The sequence below is a fragment of the Heloderma suspectum genome, chromosome W (assembly GCF_057233095.1).
Source record: "Heloderma suspectum isolate Gila_16-S chromosome W, 16-S_ref, whole genome shotgun sequence".
Classification (NCBI taxonomy): domain Eukaryota; kingdom Metazoa; phylum Chordata; class Lepidosauria; order Squamata; family Helodermatidae; genus Heloderma; species Heloderma suspectum.
Window position 1 is genome coordinate 59,486,845 of NC_139475.1, and position 23,303 is coordinate 59,510,147.

General features: G+C 48.0%; 1 protein-coding gene and 1 pseudogene across 1 annotated transcript in view; both read left to right on the forward strand.

Annotated features, from left to right (window-relative positions):
* LOC146334064 (receptor-type tyrosine-protein phosphatase S-like) overlaps nucleotides 1–23,303 on the forward strand; it is a 256,868-nt gene that overhangs the window by 201,247 nt on the left and 32,318 nt on the right. Inside the window, 4 exon segments of the mRNA XM_084824914.1 lie at nucleotides 3,350–3,473; nucleotides 14,284–14,459; nucleotides 15,788–15,907; nucleotides 18,130–18,283. Of these exon segments, the coding sequence (XP_084681040.1) occupies nucleotides 3,350–3,473; nucleotides 14,284–14,459; nucleotides 15,788–15,907; nucleotides 18,130–18,283 (574 nt within the window).
* On the forward strand, nucleotides 9,130–11,588 carry LOC146334065 (uncharacterized; annotated as a pseudogene).

Genomic DNA, 23,303 nt, shown 5'->3' on the forward strand with positions numbered 1-23,303 from the left:
AGCAAGCAAGGAGAAAGCTAATATACTGTCTCTGCCAATTTTCCTCCCTCCCTCCCCACCCCAGCAGCTAATCTGCATAATATAATATCCAAAAGTGCTTTGGGCTTGGTTCCAGGGCAGCCCCCTCCTAAGCTACAGATCTGGAATATTCTTAAAAACACACACAAATAACATCACCCTTAATGGAATAAACGAGGTGCACGGCTGAAGCAGTACAAATATCCATTAGTTAAGAAGGGATCACAGCACCAGGGTGTGAGGGTTTTAGCACCTCAGCAGGAGCAGCTCCACAGCTCATCAGACGCCCATGGAGACTACCGAATGGAAGCTACTTGAGGAAACACTGGGTGTGGGAGAGTAAGGGAGATAGGTTTTAGTTCTCATAGGTGTGGTAGTGCTACCATTGCCTCATCCATATCTTTGTGCGTTCATTGTTCACAAAATGAAAGCATGGGATTTTGGATTTGGATTTTTAAAATGCAAGTTTCTAGTCCTCAGGGCATGAAGATGGGCTTCAAAGCATGCAGGTGTTGCTTAGCCAAATTGCAGAGGCAAAGTGGGAGGGGTTGAGCAATCTTTCCAGTCATGTGGGGCAGGGACGATGGGATTTTGGTGCCTTGTGTGATTCTGGGTGCCTTTATCCATCCCCAGCCAAACAAAAATGAGTTCTGCAAAACAGAAGATTGGTGCCTGATTTACATAATTTATGTTGGATGTACATTTTCTTTTCCTCACTGTGGAACTTTGATATTGACACTGACTGAAAGAGTATGCATAGCCCTGCTTATATATCACCTTAGAATCATGGACTTGGCAAGGACCTCAAAGGTCATCCAGTCCAAACCCACCCCCGACCCCAATGCAGGAAACAACATCCCTACTAGGTAGCCATCCAGGCTCTGCTTAAAAACCTCCAATGAAAGAGAGTCCGTGACCATCTGAAGCTGTTCCACTCTAAAACAGCTCGTACAGTCCAGACGGTCTTCCTAATGTTTAGTCGAAATTCCCTTTCTTGTCCTTTCAGTCCATTAATTTGGGTCCTGCTCTCTGAAGCAACAGAGAACAAATTTGCTCCATCATATCTATGATAGTTTTTCAAATATTTAAAGATGGCTATCATATTCTCTCTTAATAGTCTCTTCCCTGAGCGAAACATACCCAGTGGAGGTTGGTGGCTCTGATGTCAGTGGGGTGGTAAATCCTCTCTGGGTTTCAGTCAGAACTCTAAAGGAGCTCTCCAAGGTGCAGACACACCTTGGATAGTTCCTTTAGAGTTCTGACTGAAAGCCAGAGCGGATTCACCGCCCCACTGACATTGGAGCCATCAGCATCCACTGAACATACTCAAGTCCTTCCAAGAACCTAACAACAGCCATACTGGATCTGACCAAAGGCTGTAGAGCTGTAGAGTTGGGAGGTACCTCAAAGGTCATCCAGTCCAGCCCCCTGTTGGTGCAGGAAAATCTGCTGCTACAGCACTGTTGTTAGTTGGCCACCCAGCCTCTTTTCGAAAACTTCCAACAAAAGAGAATCCAGCATCTTCCAAAGCAGTCTGTTTCATCTAGCCCAGTATCCTGTTTCCAACAGTGGCCAGCCAGGTGCCCCCCTGGAAATTCAGAACCAACAACCTTTCCGCTGTGTTTTGTCTTCTGCATCTTGTAGTTGCAGGCACAATGCCTCTAAACTCAACAGTTCCATCTATTTGTCCTGGCCTATAGCTGTTGCAGAACCCAGAGTCAGAGAGACCACGGAGTGAAGGAAAAAGAGTTTCTCTATTTAACGCGCGGGCTTAAGGCTGGAATCATTTCCAAAGAGCCAGAAGCCCCGATTTACATTAGCACATTGGTTTTATAGACACTGTGACACATATGAAACGGCTCCTCCTCCTCCTCTCGCATGGGGTTGCAGTCCTCAACATTTCTCCTCCTAGCACCATTGTTTATAATACAAGAACTGGGTTATAGGGTAGCCATGATAAGGAGAGAACAGAAGAGAACAGCAGAGAACAAGATATACAATTGTATGACCTTTGACAAGACAAGGAATTCCTGTGTCTCGTCAGCTTACAGCAATATATTCCAGGGAGAAAGAGCTCAGCAAGAACATGAAGCATGAGACTGCATGAGGCTACTTAGTCTGACCCCCGATATGGCTGCTACATAGCTACCAATAAACCTCTTCTCCATGAGTTTGCATGATGTTTTTTCTTTCTTTCAAAAGCCATGTAAGATGGTGGGTAGTTTAACAGGCAATTTGTGTGACCATGGAAGTGAAGGGCATGTACATTACATTAAGTACATTTCTACACACACACACACACACACACACACACACCCTCCAATAGCCAAAGCTCTCCAAGTGGTTCACAAAAATGAAAATCCTCAAATACAACATGATAAAACAGTATACAAAACTTTTAACATACAAAACTATAAAACAGTTTGAAACAGCTAAAAACCATTAACCATAAGACCCCAAAAGAGCAGATCACCAGTTGATCGACATTTTCAGAGACAACTATGGATATGCCAGCCACAATCCCAGCAGAGTTGCGCATGCAGCATCTACAACAAAAGCTGTCCATCACTGGATCACAATACCAACCAGTGTCAAATCACTCCCCCCACCACTTTATGTAGCAGCTCGCATTCCTTCACTCAAGCTTGTGTGTGTGAGAGAGGCACAGGACCAAGAGAGTCTGTTCACAAAAAATGCATTGTTACTTTGCAATGAAAGCTTCCATTGATTGGTTGCACCAATTAATTGTGTTAAGGTCACAGTTCTTGGAAGAAAGGAACAGAGGGTTAGCAGCTTTTTAGCTCCAATGTGACTTTGGAACAGAATGCAGAGAGCAGATGTGTTTCACTTAATCAATATATAAAGATAGATGATAGACAGATCGTTTAAAGCCCTAAACAACTTGGGACCAGGTTACCTTGGGACCACCACACCCCTTACATCCCTACCTGATCTCTGTGATCATCAGAGGGAGCCCTTCTGAAGGTGCAGCACCCACCCTCTGGGAACGCATTACCAACGGTCCTTAGACAGGCCCACACAGTTTTGATGTCCAGATGTCTCCTCAAGACCCATCTAAAGGCACTTTCCCTGAAGTGTGGCCCGGCCAGCTATGGTCTGTAGCGCACAGCAGAGCATGTACTTTTATTGCTGATTAGTATTTATTTATTATTTTATGGTTGTGTTGTTGCATTTTTGTGACAATGATATTGCATGTTCACTCCTTTGATAACTCTGTGGAAAGAGATATATAAGTGTGGATAATTAATAAATCAATCGATAAAACACATATATAGATATACGGTGATATTTTATTTTTCTGTCCCTCTAGTCCATTGATCCTGGTCAACAGTTCACTTGGGAGCACTCCAACCTTGAGGTCAACAAGCTGAAAAACCGTTATGCCAATGTAATTGCGTATGACCACTCCCAGGTCATTTTGCTGCCTATCGAAGGTATGTGAGCAACACCTGTGAGAAGTTGGCTTGATGGGGGCATGGTCAGGCACCTGCTGGGGGCCCACACCCCATGAGGGGCCCACTGGAAGAGCCCCTGGAGTCGCTCCTCCTCTTCTCCATGGCAGCCTGCTTGTTTACCTGCTTCTCGCTCTGGGTCAGGCAATGGTGGTGGGGAGGGGGAGGAGCAGGAGATGCTGCGGCCTGCTTGCTCCCTGGCTCTCCGCCTGCCACGCAAGCAACTGGGAATCATGATGAGAGAGGAAGAGAAGGAGGAGGAGGAGCTGGTGACAACGGCGGGGGGGTGTCCTACAGGCTGGCTAGCAAGTGGGGAGGCAGGACAGGAGAGTACAGCTTGGCTCGCTGCTTTGCTCTGTACTTTCAGCTTGTGCCATTTTTTTGTTGTTGTTCTGGATGGCTAAGGCACAGTTGAGTAATACCTTCGCTAGATGTAACCAAAAATGTCATTTTTGGTGGAGCAATTTTTTTAGTTCTCCAGATCAGGCTGGATGTTAAACAAAACAAGGGGTGGGGGAGCTGAACATGTTTATGACTGCTGCTTATGAACAGTTGGAACAAAGTAGAAGCAGATGGAATTGTGTTCACCTCAGTAGAATCAAGGTGTTGGAAGGGCCCTTGGAGGTCATCTCACTGCAGGATCTTGTAACCACAGCATCTAAAGAGTGGGGGGTCCTTGTAAGAGCATTACGCCCAGCCTCTAAAATTACCTAATTGCACCACTGCTCCTGAGCCAGCCTGTTCCACTGCCAAACAGCTCAGACTGTTAGGAAGTTTCTCTTAATGTTTAGCCCAAATCTGCCTCTCTGTGTTTCCCACCTCATGGTTCTAGTCCTGCCCTGTGGAGCAACAGAGATCATCTTCATCTGCTCCATCTTCTGTCTGACTGCTCTTTCTGGATGCAGCTAGGGCAACTGGAACACAGAAGCAATAATGCCTGCTTCCCCCATTAATACGATCTGCTTTATCTTTTTGAAAATATAAAACCTAATCATTAGTTGATTCTTTCTCCAGCTCTGATCAGGATCCAGAGGTCCCTTGGCAGGTATACTGTGGCTTTTGGATCTGCCCCACCCCACAATGGATCAACATGGCTACCTACCATTTGTAGCACATGGGGTTGATCTTCATCAGATTCTGGATTGGAAGCTCTCATTAGCCCCCGACTCTTATTTCCCTACTGCTGAAACCTCTCTCTTTTGTGTATAGATGTTGGGGGCAGAGGACTGAGGGGAAACCATGCCGCCAATTCCTCCTGGGGGCATGGGCTTTGAAATTGTCAATCGTGACTTCCTCTAATTACATGGCACAGTTATATGTGTGCGGGTTTTCTGGTCCCCCTCCCTCTTCTAAGCATTTCTTTAATTTAAAAGTATATCAGGTCAACGCCACCGCGCTCGGTTGATGCATTTCTCAAGCGAACAGAAAGCAGGAATCCTCGCTGGAAGGAAAGAGAGATTTAATGTGTAAGACGGTGCTGCTGCTGCTTTCTCCTTCTGCTGCAGGGGTCAAATTTATAGGTATACAGTTCAAAGAAATTACCTGGAGGGATGTCCTTTGGGGAATTTGCCTTGGTTAGGCTTACAACAGAACTTGGTCCGAGGTTCTCTGCAATGGCCAGATTTCACTCGATACAGTGGACATTTCATTTTGAGCTTTCCAAGGGCAAAGTGGAAATGCGTTTGATCATCGAACAAAATGAATTTTTAATCCTCTTCCCCCCCCCCCCCGCCTCTGACCATTTCGATTGATTCCCAGCCCTCAGGGGTGTAAGAGGTAATTTAATTTACCTGGGGCAGGGTGAGGTAAGGATGGCGTCTGTGTGTGAGAATAGAAGCTCACCAGCATTTGACTGAATTACAGGGAGGGTTGGGGGATCTGGAGCACTTTTGGCAACCATTTCCCCCCTTTGCAGATTCTCCCAGCAGGGCTGAGCAGTGAAATTGCAATTTAGAGCAGTCATCAGAAGGGTTCCCCTCCCCATCACCTGCCCCCCAAAAAGGCCATTTCATTGCCAGGGGAATATGTGCTAGACCAATCCAAGCACACAAACAGCATCATTTGCTGCATTAAAAAACATATACATTGTTGATCATCCTTATACCAGCCTTGTAAGGTAAGTCATTATTATTATCCCTGGGGAAGGAAACGGGAAGCCACCCCAGTATTCTTGCCATGAAAACTAAATGGATCAGTACAACCAGAGATATGTCAGTATACCATCGGAAGATGGGACTCCCAGGTCGGAAGACAGTCAAAATGCTACTGGGGAGGAACAGAGCATAAGTTCAACTAGCCCCAGACGTGATGACGCATCTAGCTCAAAGCCGAAAGGACGGCTAGCAGCCGATGGTGCTGGTGGTGAACGACGAATCCGATGTTCTAAAGATCAACACACTATAGGAACCTGGAATGTAAGATCTATGAGCCAGGGCAAATTGGATGTGGTTATTGGGGAGATGTCAAGATTAAATATAGACATTTTGGGTGTCAGTGGACTGAAATGGACTGGAATGGGCCACTTCACATCAGATGACCACCAGATCTACTACTGTGGACAAGAGGACCACAGAAGAAATGGAGTAGCCTTCATAATGAATAATAAAGTGGATAAAGCAGTGCTTGGATACAGTCCAAAAAACGATAGAGTGATCTCAATTCAAATTCAGGGTGAGCCATTTAACATCACAGTGATCCAAATATACGGCCCAACCACAGATGCTGAAGAAGCAGAAGTAGATCAGTTCTATGAGGATCTGCAGCACCTACTGGATAGTACACCAAAAAGAGATGTTATTTTCATTACAGGAGACTGGAATGCTAAGGTGGGTAGTCAAACGACACCCGGAGTTAGAGGCAAGCATGGTCTGGGAGAACAAAATGAAGCGGGACATAGGCTGATAGAATTTTGCCAAGACAACTCACTGTGCATAACAAACACTCTCTTCCAACAACCTAAGAGACGACTTTATACATGGACTTCACCAGACGGTGGACACCGAAATCTGATTGACTACATCCTTTGTAGCCAAAGGTGGCGGACATCTATGCAGTCGGTAAAAACAAGACCTGGAGCTGATTGTAGTTCAGATCACAAACTTCTTATTGCACAGTTTAGAATCAGACTAAAGAGAATAGGGAAGACCCACAGATCAGTGAGATATGAGCTCACTAATATTCTTAACGAATATGCAGTGGAGGTGAAGAATAGATTTAAGGGACTAGATTTAGTAGATAGGGTCCCGGAAGAACTATGGACAGAAGTTCGCAACATTGTTCAGGAGGCGGCAACAAAAAACGTCCCAAAGAAAAAGAAAACCAAGAAGGCAAGATGGCTGTCTGCTGAGACACTGGAAGTAGCCCGAGAAAGAAGGAAAGCAAAAGGCAACAGTGATAGGGGGAGATATGCCCAATTAAATGCAAAATTCCAGAGGTTAGCCAGGAGAGATAAGGAATTATTTTTAAACAAGGAATGCGCAGAAGCGGAAGAAGATAATAGAATAGGAAGGACAAGAGACCTCTTCCAGAAAATCAGAAACATCAGAGATAAATTCCAGGCAAAAATGGGTGTGATCAAAAACAAAGATGGCAAGGACCTAACAGAAGCAGAAGAGATCAAGGAAAGGTGGCAAGAATATACAGAAGATCTGTATAGGAAGGATAATAATATCGGGGATAGATTTGACAGTGTGGTCAGTGAGCTAGAGCCAGACATCCTGAAGAGTGAGGTTGAATGGGCCTTAAGATGGCCTTGTAGGCCCCTTCCAACCCTACTATTCTATGATTCTATGATTAAGAAGCATTGCTAATAACAAGGCAGCAGGAGACGACGGTTTCCCAGCTGAACTGTTTAAAATCCTTGCAAGATGATGCTGTCAAGGTGATGCATGCCATATGCTAGCAAATTTGGAAAACACAAGAATGGCCAACAGATTGGAAAAAATCAACTTATATCCCCATACCAAAAAAGGGAAGCACCAAAGAATGTTCAAACTATCGAACAGTGGCACTTATTTCACATGCCAGTAAGGTAATGCTCAAGATCTTGCAAGGTAGACTCCAGCAATTCATGGAACGAGAATTGCCAGATGTACAAGCGGGGTTTAGAAAAGGCAGAGGAACTAGAGACCAAATTGCCAATATCCGCTGGATAATGGAGAAAGCCAGGGAGTTTCAGAAAAACATCTATTTCTGTTTTATTGACTATTCTAAAGCCTTTGACTGTGTGGATCATCACAAATTGTGGCAAGTTCTTGGTGGTATGGGGATACCAAGTCATCTTTTCTGCCTCCTGAGGAATCTGTAGAACGACCAAGTAGCAACGGTAAGAACAGACCACGGAACAACGGACTGGTTTAAGATTGGGAAAGGAGTACGGCAGGGTTGTATACTCTCACCCTACCTATTCAACCTGTACGCAGAACACATCATGCGACGTGCTGGGCTTGCTGAATCCAAGGCTGGAGTTAAAATCGCTGGAAGAAACATTAACAACCTCAGATATGCAGATGATACCACTTTGATGGCTGAAAGCGAGGAGGGGCTGAGGAACCTCATGATGAAGGTGAAAGAAGAAAGTGCACAAGCTGGGTTGCAGTTAAACCTCAAAAAACCAAGATTATGGCAACCAGCTTGATTGATAACTGGCAAATAGAGGGAGAAAACGTGGAGGCAGTGACAGACTTTGTCTTTCTAGGTGCAAGGATTACTGCAGACGCTGACTGCAGCCAGGAAATCAGAAGACGTTTACTTCTTGGGAGGACAGCAGTGACAAATCTTGACAAAATAGTGAAGAGCAGAGACATCACACTGACAACAAAGGTCCGCATAGTGAAAGCAATTGTATTCCCCGTAGTAACCTATGGCTGTGAGAGCTGGACTATAAGGAAGGCTGAGCGAAGGAAGATAGATGCATTTGAACTGTGGTGCTGGAGGAAAACTCTGAGAGTGCCTTGGACTGCGAGAAGATCAAACCAGTCCGTACTCCAGGAAATAAAGCCAGACTGCTCACTTGATGGAATGATATTAAAGGCAAAACTGAAGCACTTTGGCCACATAATGAGAAGACAGGACACCCTGGAGAAGGTGCTGATGCTAGGGACAGTGGAAGGCAAAAGGAAGAGGGGCCGACCAAGGGCAAGGTGGATGGATGATATTCTGGAGGCGACGGACTTGACCTCGGGGGAGCTGGGGGTGGCGACGGCCGACAGGAAGCTCTGGCATGGGCTGGTCCATGAAGTCATGAAGAGTCGGAAGTGACTGACCGAATAAACAACAGTTATTATCCCATAGTACAAAGGGAGGAGAGCCAAGGCTGAGAGGGGGTTGTTTGCCAGAGACAAGGTTCAACCCAAGTACTCCCTAATTTCTAGCTCTTAGCTGCTTCTCTGTGCCTGCTCTGATAATGCCTCCCATCACTGTGACTCTCTCGATCCTCGTATGAACCACTGTTCTAGAGCCAGCATGAGAGGTATGGCCTGAAAGCTGACAGGGAAAGAAAGAGAAAGGGATGTGTTTGAGCATTACACCCATACAAGAATGAGCAACAACCAGGAGAGATGTTGTGTGGTGGTTGGATCCAGATTTAGTCACACTGAGTAGACCCATTGAAATCAATGGGGCTTAAATTACTCAAACTATGACTACGTCTGGATTCAACCCAATCAATTCAGTGCAAGCCTTGGAGAAAGAGTGGTACATCCAGCTGTGAGCCCTGCAGGACCTGGACCCTGCTTCTCTGCCCAGCTCTTCCACCTGGCCTGGGAGGGCAGGGCCCCATCCTGGCTCCAGCTGTAAAGGCTCTCCTGCTGCTGGAGGGGCCAGAGACCACCCAGCTGTGAGCCCTGCAGGACCTGGACCCTGTTCCTCTTTCTGGTGGCCTGAGCATGTGCCTGGGAGGGAGGATGTTGGGCCAATTGCCCCCCCCCTCAGGTCCCCCCAATTAGTGTGGTTATGGGTCAAGGGAGATATGGAGTTGGGAGGAGGACTAGCCAGGTTAGGAGAACATGGCCCAGACAGTTAACGGCCGTGCCGTGTTCCGGTCCTCCCTGCACCCGCAGGTTTGGTGGCTGCCCTATCAGCCTGCCCTCGGGCCTCCAGATGCTGCTGTTCAATGCCAAATCGGTTCAGAATAAGGCCCCCCTTATCCATGACCTCATAGTGGATGAGGCGGCCGATCTGGCATGCATAACCGAGACCTGGGCGGGTGAGCAGGGAGGAGTCAGTCTCTCCCAGCTATGCCCACCGGGGTACTTGGTCCAGCATCAGGGAAGGCTTGAAGGCCGGGGAGGGGTGTTGCTGTGGTCTATAGGAATTCCATCTCCCTCTGCAGGCCCCCTGTCCATGTGACTACTGGTCTGGAGCGTTTGCACCTTGTGTTGGGCCAGCGGGACAGATTGGGGACTCTGTTGGTGTACCACCCACCCCGCTGCTCAACGGACGCCCTAGGTGAGCTGACAGAGGTGGTCTCGGGTGTGCTGCTGAGAACCCCCAGACTGTTGGTTCTGGGGGACGTCAACGTTCACGCCGAGGGCACCTTGTCAGGGGCGGCTCAGGATTTCATGGTCTCCATGACGACCATGGGACTGTCCCAAGATGTCATCGGCCCAACGCATGTAGCGGGGCATACTCTAGACCTGGTTTTCTCAACTGGACAGGGAGATGGTGATCTGAAGGGACTTTGTCATGGTCAGATCACTGTCTACTGAGGTTTAGACTTAGGGCAGCTTTTCCCCTCTGCAGGGGTGGGGGACCTATTCAGATGGCCCGCCCCTGGAGGCTAATGGATCCAGATGGCTTCCAGAGGGCTCGGGGAGGGGGTTCCAACTGATATGGCTGGTGCTCCTGTCGAAGCCCTGGTCGATCTGTGGAATGCAGAAATGACCCAGGCAGTTGACACCATCGCTCCTGAGCGCCCTCTCCAGAGTAGTGCTCGTACGGCTCCGTGGTATACCCCAGAGTGGAGAGTGATGAAACAAAATAGGAGACGGCTTGAGTGCAGGTGGGGAAAAACTCCTAGTGGGTGCAAACGAACCCTGGTGCGTGCCTATGGCCAGGTATATTCAAAAGCAGTGAGAGCGGCAAGGAAAAAAAATTTCACGGCCTCTATTCAATCGTCCGTATGCCGCCCAGCGGAGCTTTTTAGAGTTGTCCAGGGCCTTTTACATTCTGGCCCTAAGGGCACTGTGGAACCATCTGAGGCCCGCTGAGGCTAGGCACTTCCAGGATAAAATCGCCTGCATCCGCCGGGTTGTAGACTCCAGTATTGCAGCAGGTGAATCTGGTGAGGTGTCCAGAGCACAGCCTTGTCCAGGTTTCTTGGATGAGCTTCAGTTGGCACAGCTCGAGGACATGGACAAGGTGCTTGGACGGGTGCGTGCAACCACTTCCATACTGGATCCTTGCCCCTCTTGGCTTATAAAAACTGGCAGGGCCAGAACAGCTGGCTGGGCCAGGGAGGCGATAAATGCCTCCTTGCGAGAGGGAGTGGTCCCAGGCCGCCTCAAAGAGGCGGTGGTGAGACCACTCCTGAAGAAACCCTCCATGGACCCGGAAAAACGTAATAATGTTAGGGCAGTAGCGAGTGTTCCTTTCCTGGGCAAGGTCCTTGAGCGGGTGGTTGCCAACCGGCTCCAGGCACTCTTGGATGAGACCGATTACCTGGATCCATTTCTGTCGGGGTTCAGGCTGGGTTTTGGCACGGAAACAGCCCTGGTCGCCCTGTATGATGACCTATGTCGGGGAGAGACAGGGGGGCGCGACCCTGTTGATTCTCCTTGATCTCTCGGCAGCTTCCGATACCATTGACCATGGTGTCCTTCCGGGGCGGCTCTCTGAGCTGGGGGTGGGAGGCGCTGCACTGCGGTGGTTTCGCTCCTACTTGGAGGGTCGGCTCCAGAAGGTGGTGCTTGGGGAACACTGCTCGGCCCCGCGGACTCTCCAGTATGGGGTTCCGCAGGGGGCGGTTTTGTCCCCCATGCTGTTCACCATCTACATGAAACCGCTGAGCGCGGTCATCCGGAGATTTGGAGTGCGCTGTCATCAGTATGCTGACGACACGCGGCTCTATTTCTCCATCTTGTCTTCTTCTTCAGGTGAGGCTGTGGCTGTGCTGAATCGGTGCCTGGCTGCGACAACGGGCTGGGTGAGGGCCAACAAACTGAAGCTCAATCCAGCCAAGACTGGGGTGCTGTTGGTGGGTGGTTCCGCTGACCGGAGGGAGGGTGCTCACCCCGCTCTGGATGGGGTTGCACTCCCCCCGAAGGAGCAGGTTCGTAGCTTGGGGTCCTCCTGGAGCCGCCTTTGTCACCTGAGGCTCAGGTGGCCTCAGCGGCACGGAGTGCCTTCCACCAACCTCGGTCGGTGGCCAGCTACGCCCCCGTCTGGACCGGGGTAGCCTGGCTTCAGTTGTCTATGCTCTGGTGACCTCCAGGTTAGATTACTGCAATGCACTCTACGTGGGGCTGCCTTTGAAGATGGTTCGGAAGCTGCAGCTCGTGCAGAATGCAGTGGCCAGATTGATAACAGGGACCAGAAGGTCCGAACATGTAAGACCAACTCTGGCCCGCCTGCACTGGCTGCCTATATGCTTCCGAGCCCGATTCAAGGTGCTGGTCTTAACCTATAAAGCCCTACACAGCTTAGGGCCGCAATACCTGACGGCACGCCTCTCCCAAAACGAACCTACCCATACTCTACGTTCAGCATCTAAGGTCCTCGTCCAAGTGCCTCCTCCAAGGGAAGCTCGGAAGGCAGCAACGAGGGAGAGGGCCTTCTCAGTGGTGGCCCATCTGTGGAACAAGCTCCCCAATGAGGTCTGCCTGGCACTAACATTATTATCTTTTCGGTGCCAGCTTAAGACCTCTCTCTTTTCCCAGGCATTTGGCAGCACATGATGGGTTTTAATCGGTCCTGGATGTGTCTTTAGTTAGGACTGACAGTTCAAAGTTGTTGTTTGTGTATATTGTTTGCATGTTTTTATGTGCTTTATTGTAAATGGCTTTTACACTTTTTATATTGTATTTAATGTTTTAACTTCTGTAAACTGCCCAGAGAGCTTCAGCTATGGGGCGGTATAGAAATGCAACAATAATAATAATAATTCTCCAACTTTTTTTTTTGCATGGGGGTGTCAGGATTCCTTTAGCCCCCACTTAACTTCAAACGCTGAAACGTACACAGACGAGAGGCTTCAGTCTGCAGCTTTTAATCCAGTACTTCAACAGGGTCCTACAGATGCAAATTCTCAGTGACTCTCAGCCTACAAAGAAATACCTTCAGGGGATTCAAAAGGAGGTTACCAGAGTTGCCCGCCATTTGAAGATGGAGGCGGTCTGACTAGCCTAACTTAAGGGAGGGAGGTCCCTCTCTTCTCATGAGGCCTCTAAGCGCAGCTTCTCACGCAAGGCCAATCGGGTAGACCGTCTAAGTTCCACCCCTGCCTTTTCTCTCTTTGCTCTGCGCCTGCACCTGGCATCTATTAAATCAGACTCTCCAAACCCCGCCGCCTCCTGTTTGCTGCCTCTCATGGGGTGTGTGTGAAAAGGGACCCTCATCCTCAGCCAGCTGGACGTTTGTAACCCGAGAAGCCGGCCCAGTCATGTCTGGACTCGCCTGGGAAAACACCTCCCCCGTGTCTGGCGGTTCTCCTTCAGAATCTGAACTGCTATCCCACTCCCTGCACTCAGAAACACCCCTGACAGGGGGTGGGAGGGATCAAAAACAAAACCCTGATTATGCAAGGACTCCTGTTTCTCTACACCATACACTATTTCTCTACAACCTGGAACCCTCCAGATGTGTTGGACTACAACTCTCATGGCTGGCTGGGGGATGCTGGAAGTTGTAGTCTGACAGATTTGGAGGGTGCCAGATTGGGGGAGACCGCTCTTCACAAAGGATTTATACATACTTCTGCCAAATTCAGTGGTCGAGCACCTGTTTTACCTGCAGGAAGCCCCAGGTTCAACCTGTGGGATCACCAGATAAAGCTGTGGAAGACCCTCCTTTGCCTGAGACCCTGGAGAGCCACTGCCTGTTAGTGTAGAGCTGGGAAAGAAAGATGGCCAGTTGGTGTAGAGATAATCCTAAATTACATATTCTGAGTTGTTATAAGGCAGCTTCCTATTTAAACCAGCCCTTTATTCAGAACCATGAGGACTGGAATCTTACATTACTTTTAGGGAAGGGCCATAGGTCAGTGGCAGAACCCCTGTTTTGCATACAGAATGTCCCAGGTTCTATCCCTGGTAACTGCAGGTAACACATGACAGAAAAGACCCTTCCTCTGCCTGAGAGCATGGAGATCCTCTGGCAATACTGGGCTAGATGGACTGATGGTCTGACCTGGTATAAAGCAGCTTCCTATGCTCCTATTTAAATTAGCCCTTTATTCAGAACAAGGAGGACTGGAATCTTGCTTTATCTTCAAGGGACCTTATCTCAGTGGCAGAGCCCCTGCTTTGAATGCAGAAGGTTCCAATTTCGATCCCCAGCAGCTCCACATAGCAGGATCCGGTAGCAGGAGATAGAAAAGACCCTTCTTGGCCTGAGATCCTGCAAGTCAGAGTAGTCAACACTAGTTAGAAGAACAAATATTCTGCTATTGTATAAAGCAGCTTTCTATTAACCTCTAACCACTGCACCACACATAAGAGTGAAAAGTGCCTCCACTTCTAATCCAGGAGGAGGAAAAGAAATTGTGCCACCGGCCTCAGAGGTTCAGGATAACATATTTTTTTATAAATTGAAATGGACTTGAATGCAGCTCTTCTTCCGGCTACTTCTGATGCAGGCATCATGGGGAGCGACTACATTAATGCCAACTACATCGATGGCTACCGGAAGCAGAATGCCTACATCACCATGCAGGGGCCACTGCCGGAGACCTTCGCGGACTTCTGGTGGATGTTGTGGGAGCAACATTCGGCCACAGTTGTGATGATGACCAAGTTGGAGGAGAAATCTCAGGTGAGGGAAAACACGGGCAGGGGGCAGTTAGTTGGGCTGCAATTAAAAAAACAGCTTGATTGAATAAAAGGGACTCCCAGTGGATTGGGCATGAAAGCTTCTTTTTTTAATACAAGTACTTATTTTAAAAATGCACCATCTTAGAAGAGGCCTCTCCCAAGCAGGTTCCCTCCAATTGTGTTGGGCTACAGATCCCATCACCCCTGAACATTTGTCAGGGTGACTGGGGCTTATGGAAGTTGTAGTCCAAACCATTTGGAGGACACCAGCTTGGGGGAGGCTGACATAGCAAAGGCCTTTTCTAAAACACTGTGTGCTGTGACATGTGTGCAAAATCTGTTTCAACATATACTTCCCCCCAGGTTAGGAAATGTTTTTGTCCTATGCAAATTTATTCAGATTTAACATCAACTCAAATTTATACAATTAGCTACAATGTCTTTAAAACCAGTGGAAGCCATAGTAGTTAGCGATCTCACTCAAAACGATCAGCGCTGTGCAGGGCTGGCATCAAGGGTTGGCATGGTTGGGCACCTGCTGAGGGCCCACTCCCAAGCAGGAGCCCACTACCAAGTTGCTCCTCCTCTTCCCCGTTGCAGCCGGCTTGTTCCCCTGCCTCTCGCTCTGGCCCAGGCAACGGAGGTGGTGGGAAGGAGGAGCAGCAGGAGATGCCGCGGCCTGCTTGCTCCTGGGCTCTCCGCCTGCCACGCAAGCCAGCGGAATCCAGGAGGAGGAGGAGGAGGAGCAATTGCAGCTGTTGACAATGGCGGTGAGAAGGGAGACTCGCTGAGGGAGGGGGCCCACAGAGGGGGTCTTGCCCAAGGGCCCTCCAAAACCCAGAGCCGGCACGGGGGCTGTGTGTTGCCACAGCCACATGTAGGGAAAACTCACAATCTGGATGTGGGTTGCAGAATTTAGCTTCTTGAGAACTTCATTTCGCATTTTTTAAAAGTCTATAGGCTATATGACTGAGAAAATACGCTTGAAAAATACAAGAGCATTGCTTACTGAAAACTGAGAAAGGACAGAGAGATGACTGAGTAAGATTTTTCTGCATGCAGATGGCTCAACACTGAATTTGCAAGGTTTAATTCCAGCTGCAGAATTCAGCATTTCAGAGAGCAGAATCTGAATTCCTTTTGGCACTGAGCCCTTGGCATGCATCCACAAGAAAGAGTTGTAGGGTCACAGCCAGTTTGCCCACTCTGACTTTGTGAGCCAGGCACAAAGGATTCCTATTTGTGTCACTTGTTTTGAGCCCCACTTGAAAGTTGTGTCACTTGCTTGAATCCAGTCCTGTAATGATTAATAATACGTTGGCCTTCCAGATAAAGTGTGACCAATACTGGCCAGACCGGGGCACAGAGATGTATGGAATGATCCAAGTCACCTTGCTGGATACCATCGAGCTGGCCACCTTTTGTGTCCGCACCTTCTCCCTCCACAAGGTGAGAGACAAGCTCAAGTGGGACCACAAGTGGTGGTTGGCAACCAGTGGCCAATGGGCCAAACCCAGCTCCTAAACAGCACTGTCCTTTGCTAAGTTCTCTGGGAGGCAGTTTGCTTGTTATTTTTTTGTCCCTTTCCTCAGGATGGCTTGGCAGTGGAGGAGATGATGAGGAAGTCTCAGTCCGCAAGCAGTAGTAGCAAGGTGCAGGATCCAACCCACATACACACTCTCTCTCTCTCTCTCTCTCTCTCTTTATACACTTATTTGTGGGGGTTTTGTTGGGACACAAGTAGGCATCTGTAGACAAAACAGTAACATTCAGGCTAAAATGTTGGCTGTCTGAAGTCTCAATGTGATTGGAAAAATCTGGGATGACTATTCAATCTTTAACCCTTTGAATGTAAATGTGATATTGACCTAGTCTGCTAACACCACCAGGATACCCTCTAGTCCTGGTGCCATCATGATCCAGGCTGGCAGGTTGTGCAGATACCAATTCTGATGGCTTCTTTGTTGGCATGAGGATCTGTAGTCCAGGACAAATACGATATAGAGTTTTTCAACACAAGGCATTTATTGTGCTCTTGTGATTCCTTGCAGTTGTTTATGGGTTCTTTAGACAATGTCATGATCCTCCAGTTTCACTTCTGCTTTTTAAGAGCGCTTTTGCCGGGGCAGGGTGTGTGTGTTACAGTGGGGGAGATGGGGTACTATTTCTGAAAGCAAAATAAGAGGTATTTTTCTACTTGTGTAATCATGATATTCTGCTGTAGCACAGTGCCACCTAGAGGTTATGTAGTGGAAAAGCAGGAAAGGAAATGCTCCTTGTGTAGAGCTCTGATTTCAATTCTGCAAAGAAACCAAAAGTAGATACAGTGGATTAACAGCATTGTGTAGAAAATCTCATAAACTGAGACAAAATTGCAACAGAGATATTCCTTTTACCAAAATGCTTGGGGGAAATTAGGCGGGTGAAGTCTCCAAAAAAGAAATGTACCATTGGCTCTTATTGGCATGAGGGCAACATCCTTGATAGTGTCTTGCACCAGAGTAATACTACACAGTCTCATAGGATGCTCTCCTTCAGGCTTCCACAGCATGATGCTCTCCGGATGTGTTGGACTTCAACTCCCATCATTCCCAGCCCACAAGGTGGGCTGGGAATGATGGGAGTTGAAGTCCAACACATCCAGAGGTATCCACATTGCAGAAGGCTGCTTCTCCATGATGTATGGCTTGTCGTGTCCCAAAGCTGAATTTGGACTCCCAACCCTCATTCATGCTTATATTGTTTGTTATTGGCTTGGGGCAGCATGCTTCACCTAATTTCACACCAAAGTGAAGCTTTGCGCCAGACATGATGCTATAGTGCCTCATAGGTGAAAGTATCCCAGTGTTGTGGGTGTTACATTTGGGGTGGGCCAAGGCTAAACATCCCCAGTTCCTTATTCTGGGGGTCTCTTTCCAGTGGACTTTGGGTACGTTCCTCAGCTGAACATAGAATCATAGCACTGGAAGGGACCATTGAGGCCATCGAGTCCAACGCCCTGCTCAGTGCCGGAATCCTGTTTAAAGCATCCGTGACACATGGCTGTCCCGTCTCTGCTTGAAGACCTCCAGCGACAGAGAGCCCACCACCTCCCGAGGCAGCGGGTTCCACTGTCTGACTGCTCTGACCCTCAGGAAGGTTTTCCTGGTGTTCCACCGAATTCTGCCTTCCTGTAACTTAGTCCCATTATTTCATGTCCTGCAGTCTTGGACGACAGAGAACAGGTTGCGGCCCTCTTCAGTGTGACAGCCCTTTAGGTACCTGAAAAATGCTAGCATATTTCCCACCACCCCACTCTGCCATTGTACATTTTATTACAAGAAACTATTGTATTGCAATTTTGTCCAAGTTTTCCTTTCCCTCCCCCCCTCCATTTTATCTGTCCTAGAATACTATATGATCAGACCTTTAGAAGCCCCAAGTGTCTTTTCTTTTTACATCAGAGGTCAATCAAATTTCTACTGCATGCTTAAGTATTCCTTGCCTGGGAGTAAGCCCCATTGTAACCAACAGGATTTACTTCCAGGTTTAACATCTGGCTTGGCTCACTCACATGGAGCAATTTACCTGCAGAGGTACTTCTTGAACCTTCTGCTAGCAGATAACACAGACTTGTTGCGTTTTTGGCCCCATCAAAATCATTCTCTGATATTTTCTCTCTGTCTCCACAGAACGGTTCCAGCGAGAAACGTGAGGTCTGCCAGTTCCAGTTCACAGCCTGGCCGGATCATGGTGTCCCTGAGTACCCAACCCCATTCCTGGCCTTCCTCAGGAGAGTGAAAACTTGCAACCCGCCCGACACAGGCCCCATTGTCGTGCATTGCAGGTACCCCATTGCAGTCAAGTTCAGACCCCCAGTCATACACCCAAAGACCAGCAGTCTGGTGTTACTTGAGTTGAAGGCATGGGGCAAAGTTCAAGGGCAGGAGGAAGGAACTGCTTTCTTAGTAGATTTTTTAAATTGTTATTGAATAACACCAATAAGAACATCAGACGAGCCCTGCTGGATCAGACCAAAGGCCTGTCTAGTCCAGCGTTCTCTTCCCACAGTGGCCAACCAGGTGCTTCAATAGGAAACACACAAGTAAGGCACGAGTGCAATAGTATCTTCCCGTTTGTGTTCCCCAGCATATTGCCTCTGATACTGGAGGTAATGCATAGCCATTGATAGTTTGAATTGTTCTTATCCTTTTTAAAGCAATTTAAGTTGATGGCCATCACTACATCTTGTGGTAGTGAATTCTACGGTTCAATTATGAGTTATGGCATTGAATTTTGATTCAATTATGCACTGAGTGAAGAGGTCCTTCCGTTGGTCTGTCCTGAATCTCCCACCAATCAACTTCATGGGATGCATGGGTTCTAGTGTCATTCATTTATTACATTTCTATACCACCCAATAGCCAAAGCTACTAGGCGTAGGGATGTCTGTGGAATACGCCACAGACTCAAATGAGGCTGAATTCCATTGAATTCAACCCCCTGGAGTCCGTGGCAGAACAGATGTACTCACCTCCGCCTCCCGGACCCATGGGGCTCCTTCCCAGCGGCTCCGTTCGGGAAGTGATCCAGACGCAAATGGCATCCGTGATGCCATTTGCATCCCTGTATTTTCGTAGATAGGTGCGTGGCCTATCGTGTTAAAAAGGCAGGGATTCAAATGGCGCAGTGGATGCCATTTGCATCCCTGCTTTTTCACGCAATAGGCTATGCAACTATCTATGCAAATTCAAACGCGTAGCCTATCACGAGAAAATACAGGGACGCAAACGGCATCACAGATGCCGTTTGTGTCCGGATCACTTCCTGTTTCTGCCCAGCAGCAGTACAGATGGCAATGGCAGCCATATCGCTAGCAGAACGGAGCCGGCCAGCAGCTCCGTGGAGTCAATGCAGAGCGGAGCCAGCTGGCGAGGATTCCGGGGGGGAGGAACAGACTCAAGGTAAGGGATTCGTACATCCCTAACTAGGTGTAACCCCTTTCTTCTCACTGTGCATAATTTTGTACACCTCTGTCATGTCTCCACTTACTCAACTTTTTTCTAACTAAAAATCCCCAAACCTTGTAGCCTTTTCCCATGGAGTTGTTGCTCCAGCCCTCTGATCACTTTAGTTGTAATCAATGCTCAGGAGAACCAGTCAGTTATTCTCTTTGTTTATTCTGAATATTTATACACTTTGCAATAAAAAGTTCTCAAAGTTTACATAGTAGAAGCAGGGGTCAGCTTCCTCATAGTAGTATTAGTGGTCAAAATATTTAACACTGATAAAGCACTTCCAAGTGTTCAAAGCCCTTCACATGCAGTAGCTAATTGTGAGCATCACAACAACTATGTAAGGTAAGCCATTATTATCCCTTAAATTTGAGATGGGGAGACTGAGAGAGAATAACTTGAGTTTATAGTGGAAGTGAGATTCGAACTGGAGACTTCCTGATTCGCAGCTCAGTCTCTTTACTTACTACAGCTACACTGTATACCAGCATTTTGTGGCGATAGGTCATTAGGGATGTCAGAGAATTTCGCCACGAATCTCGGGGAGGCCGAATGCCAGCGCATTCGGGCCCCCGAAATCAGTGGCGAAATGGTCTCCCCCCCACCGGGATGGGACTTACCTTGGGCGAATCTTCCTGGTGGCGGCGGCTCCAATAAGGAACGCAAATGGCGGCGCCCATACACGCGTTGGTTTTGTTTCAAATCAGCCGTGATAGGCTACGTAAACATTTACGTAGCCTATCATGGCTGACTGCAGGGACGCAAATGGCGGCGGCTACGGCCGCCGCCATTTGCGGACCCGGCCGGCCAGGATTCGGGGGGGGAGGGACAGAGCGCATCCCCCCCGGCCAGAATTTTGGGGGGAGGGACGGAGAGCCTCCCCCCCACCGCGAATCAATTTCATTAAAAGGTAAGTGACTTTCGTACATCCCTATTAAGGTCATAGATCTCCCATCCTAGGACCAAGAAATAGGTTCTCTTTCCCTTGCGCAGGATATCTGCTTGGCTTTCTGGTGTCTTGGCCTTGGCGTAGGGATGTCAGAGAATTCTGCCACGGATCTCGGTGAGGCCGAATGCCAGTGCATTCGGCCCCCCGAAATCTGTGGCGGAACAGCCTGCCACCCCCCCGCCCCCCCACGGATCCCCCCCAGGACGAGACTTACCTGGGTTGGATGTTCCGGGCGGCAGCAGCAGCTGCGGCGGTGGCTGGTCTTCCGACCGGCTGCTGCCGCCATTTACAATCTTGTTTTTTTTTTTTTTTTACAGAGACGTGATAAGCTACGTAAAGATTTACGTAGCCTATCACGGCTGGGTTAAATTAAAAAAAACGCGTATGCAAATGGCGGTGGCTATGGCCGCCGCCATTTGCGTTCCTTATTTTTCGCCGACTTAGTCTACGTAAATATTTACGTAGACTGTTACGGCGAAAATAAAGGGGAACGCAAATAGCGTAGCGGGCGCTATTTGCATCCCTTTTTGATTTGCCGTTTTAGCCTACGTAAATATTTGTTTTATATATATATATATATATATATATATATATATATATATAAAATTTTATAATAGCCTACGTAAATAAAACGCGGTTTTTTTGGTTTTTTTTACCCAGAGCCCTCCGTGGCCGGAAATCCGGCTGCGGACGGCTCTGGCCTGGGCCTGGCCGGCTGCTCCGTGGAGCCGCTGTGGAGCACAGCTGGCCGTCGAGGATTTCAGGGGGAGGAACGGATCGCCTCCCCCCCTGTCAAGGATTCCAGGGGGAGGGACAGAACACCTCCCCCCCACACCATGAACATAATCCACGGAAAGGTAAGTGACTTCCGTACATCTGTACTTGGCAGTGAGTGAAAGAACCAAACCCCTCCCAGGGAAGAATCGCACACCAAATCTGAGAGTGGAGCAGATAACATCACACTGTTGATCAGATTCAGTATATGGTAGTAGTGAAAATGGGTACCCTGCATCAAACTCTAAACCATACCCCCTTTTCAAAAGTGACAGGTGCCTCGTCCCCTTTGGTGACCAGATGTCCCACCCCAGCCAGAAGTCCCACGTTCAGAAGTCCTGCCCCAGAAGAAGCGATGAGCTGGCCAGGTCAGGTGACCATTGGGGTCACCTGACAGGGGTCCTGTGACTCCTCTATGAAGTCATCATGCCACCATGGACCAATAGGAAGAGGGTTTAGAGCCCTAACAGGAACAGGTGCAGAAATGGCCCACAGGGCCATTTCCAAACCCTCCCCAGATTGGCCCAGAGGGGTCAAGTGCTCCCTCTATGAACTCACCCCATCACAACGAACCAATAGGAAGAGGTTTTAGCCCCCTGACATGCGCAGGAAATCCGGATTGGCCTGGCAGGGCCCACATAGCCCTGTAAGGTCAACCCCCCCCCACTGACCAATAGGGAGAGTTTTACCCCCCGAAAAACAACCATTCCTGCCAACCAATCAAAAGCAAGGGCAGCCAGATTCGATCAATGTAGCCATTTAGCTTGTCCAGACCAGACACGTTTCCTGCGTAGAGAACATGGAGACGCCAGGCACCCTTGAGTACTGAACCCCAGAAAGGCCGTAAGCTGAGTCATGCCTACATCCTTTTAAAAAGGACTAGAAAGGGAGAGCCTGCTACAGGTCCTGCAAACGTAAGAAGAAACGATGCAGCGGTGGCAGAGAACATACCTGTAGGCATTTTTACAGAATTCCTGGAAAATTTGAGGAGGCTGTAAGCAGCCTGTTAAAACAATGAAGGCCATCCGCAATGAGCAGTTCAATAAAACTGTAAGGAAGAAAGGAACTTTACATTTTTTGTGGCAGATGTACTGCCACAAAAGTTATAATTGCAGTTTTCACAGAGCTGCTAGGGGGCAAGCCTTCTGGAGACAGAAAGAGAGGTTTCCCCGTCAAAAAGCATTTTATATTACGCCGCCTAGCAGCAACCTTTTTGTTTTTGTTTGTTTTCTGCAGAGCACTTGTTTTTCGTATTTAAAACATACTACAAGCTTCACCTTTAGCCACACTTAAAACCTTGGTAGGCTTTTCTGAAAAAAATATGCTCACCCCATAAGGTAACTTTGAGATGTAGAAGACCAAACAAGGGAGCCCACAGAAGCCTGGGGAGTCAGAACCACAAGGTCCTCGCCCCCCTTTAGTTAGAGAGTTTTATGTTGGCTTTACTTGCAGCGCACTTCTTTTTTTCTGCAGAACACTTGTCTTTATGTTTAAAACTTACTACAAGCTTACCTGCAATCTGCCCCATCACCCTGGACACATTTAAAAAGCTGTTAAGGTTTTCCCAAAAAGTATGCTCACCCCTGTAAAGTGACTTTGTATCATTACTCCCCACATTGAGATGTAGAAGACAGACACAGATAAGCAAGGGAGTCCGCAGAATATCATGATCCAACCACTACATTCCCCTTTGTTGTTAGAGAGTTTTATGTTAGCAATACACTCTAGGCACATTTAAAATGCTGCTAGGGCTTCCCAAAAAGTATGCTCACCCCTGCTAAGTGACTTTGCATCATTAATCCCCATTTTGAGATGTAGAAGCCACCCCACAGATCATCAGGATTATATTCTTCAAAGTGTAGCAGACTTTTATTTTCCCATTGAGAAAAAGTGAGCATTTTATAAAAAGCAGAAAAACAAAAGTTTCAGGTCTGAAGCAACATTTCACGTCTGAAACAAAAGGATCCTTTTACAACAACTGTGTAAGGAAGACAAAATTAATCATTTTGTAAAATCCATAAAAATAAAAGTCACAACAGCCCCTCAAGGTAGACATACTTTAAACAATGCTAAGATTTTGTAAAAAAATCGGGGGCAGGGGAGCAGAATGAAGAGGTGCTGTTTACCA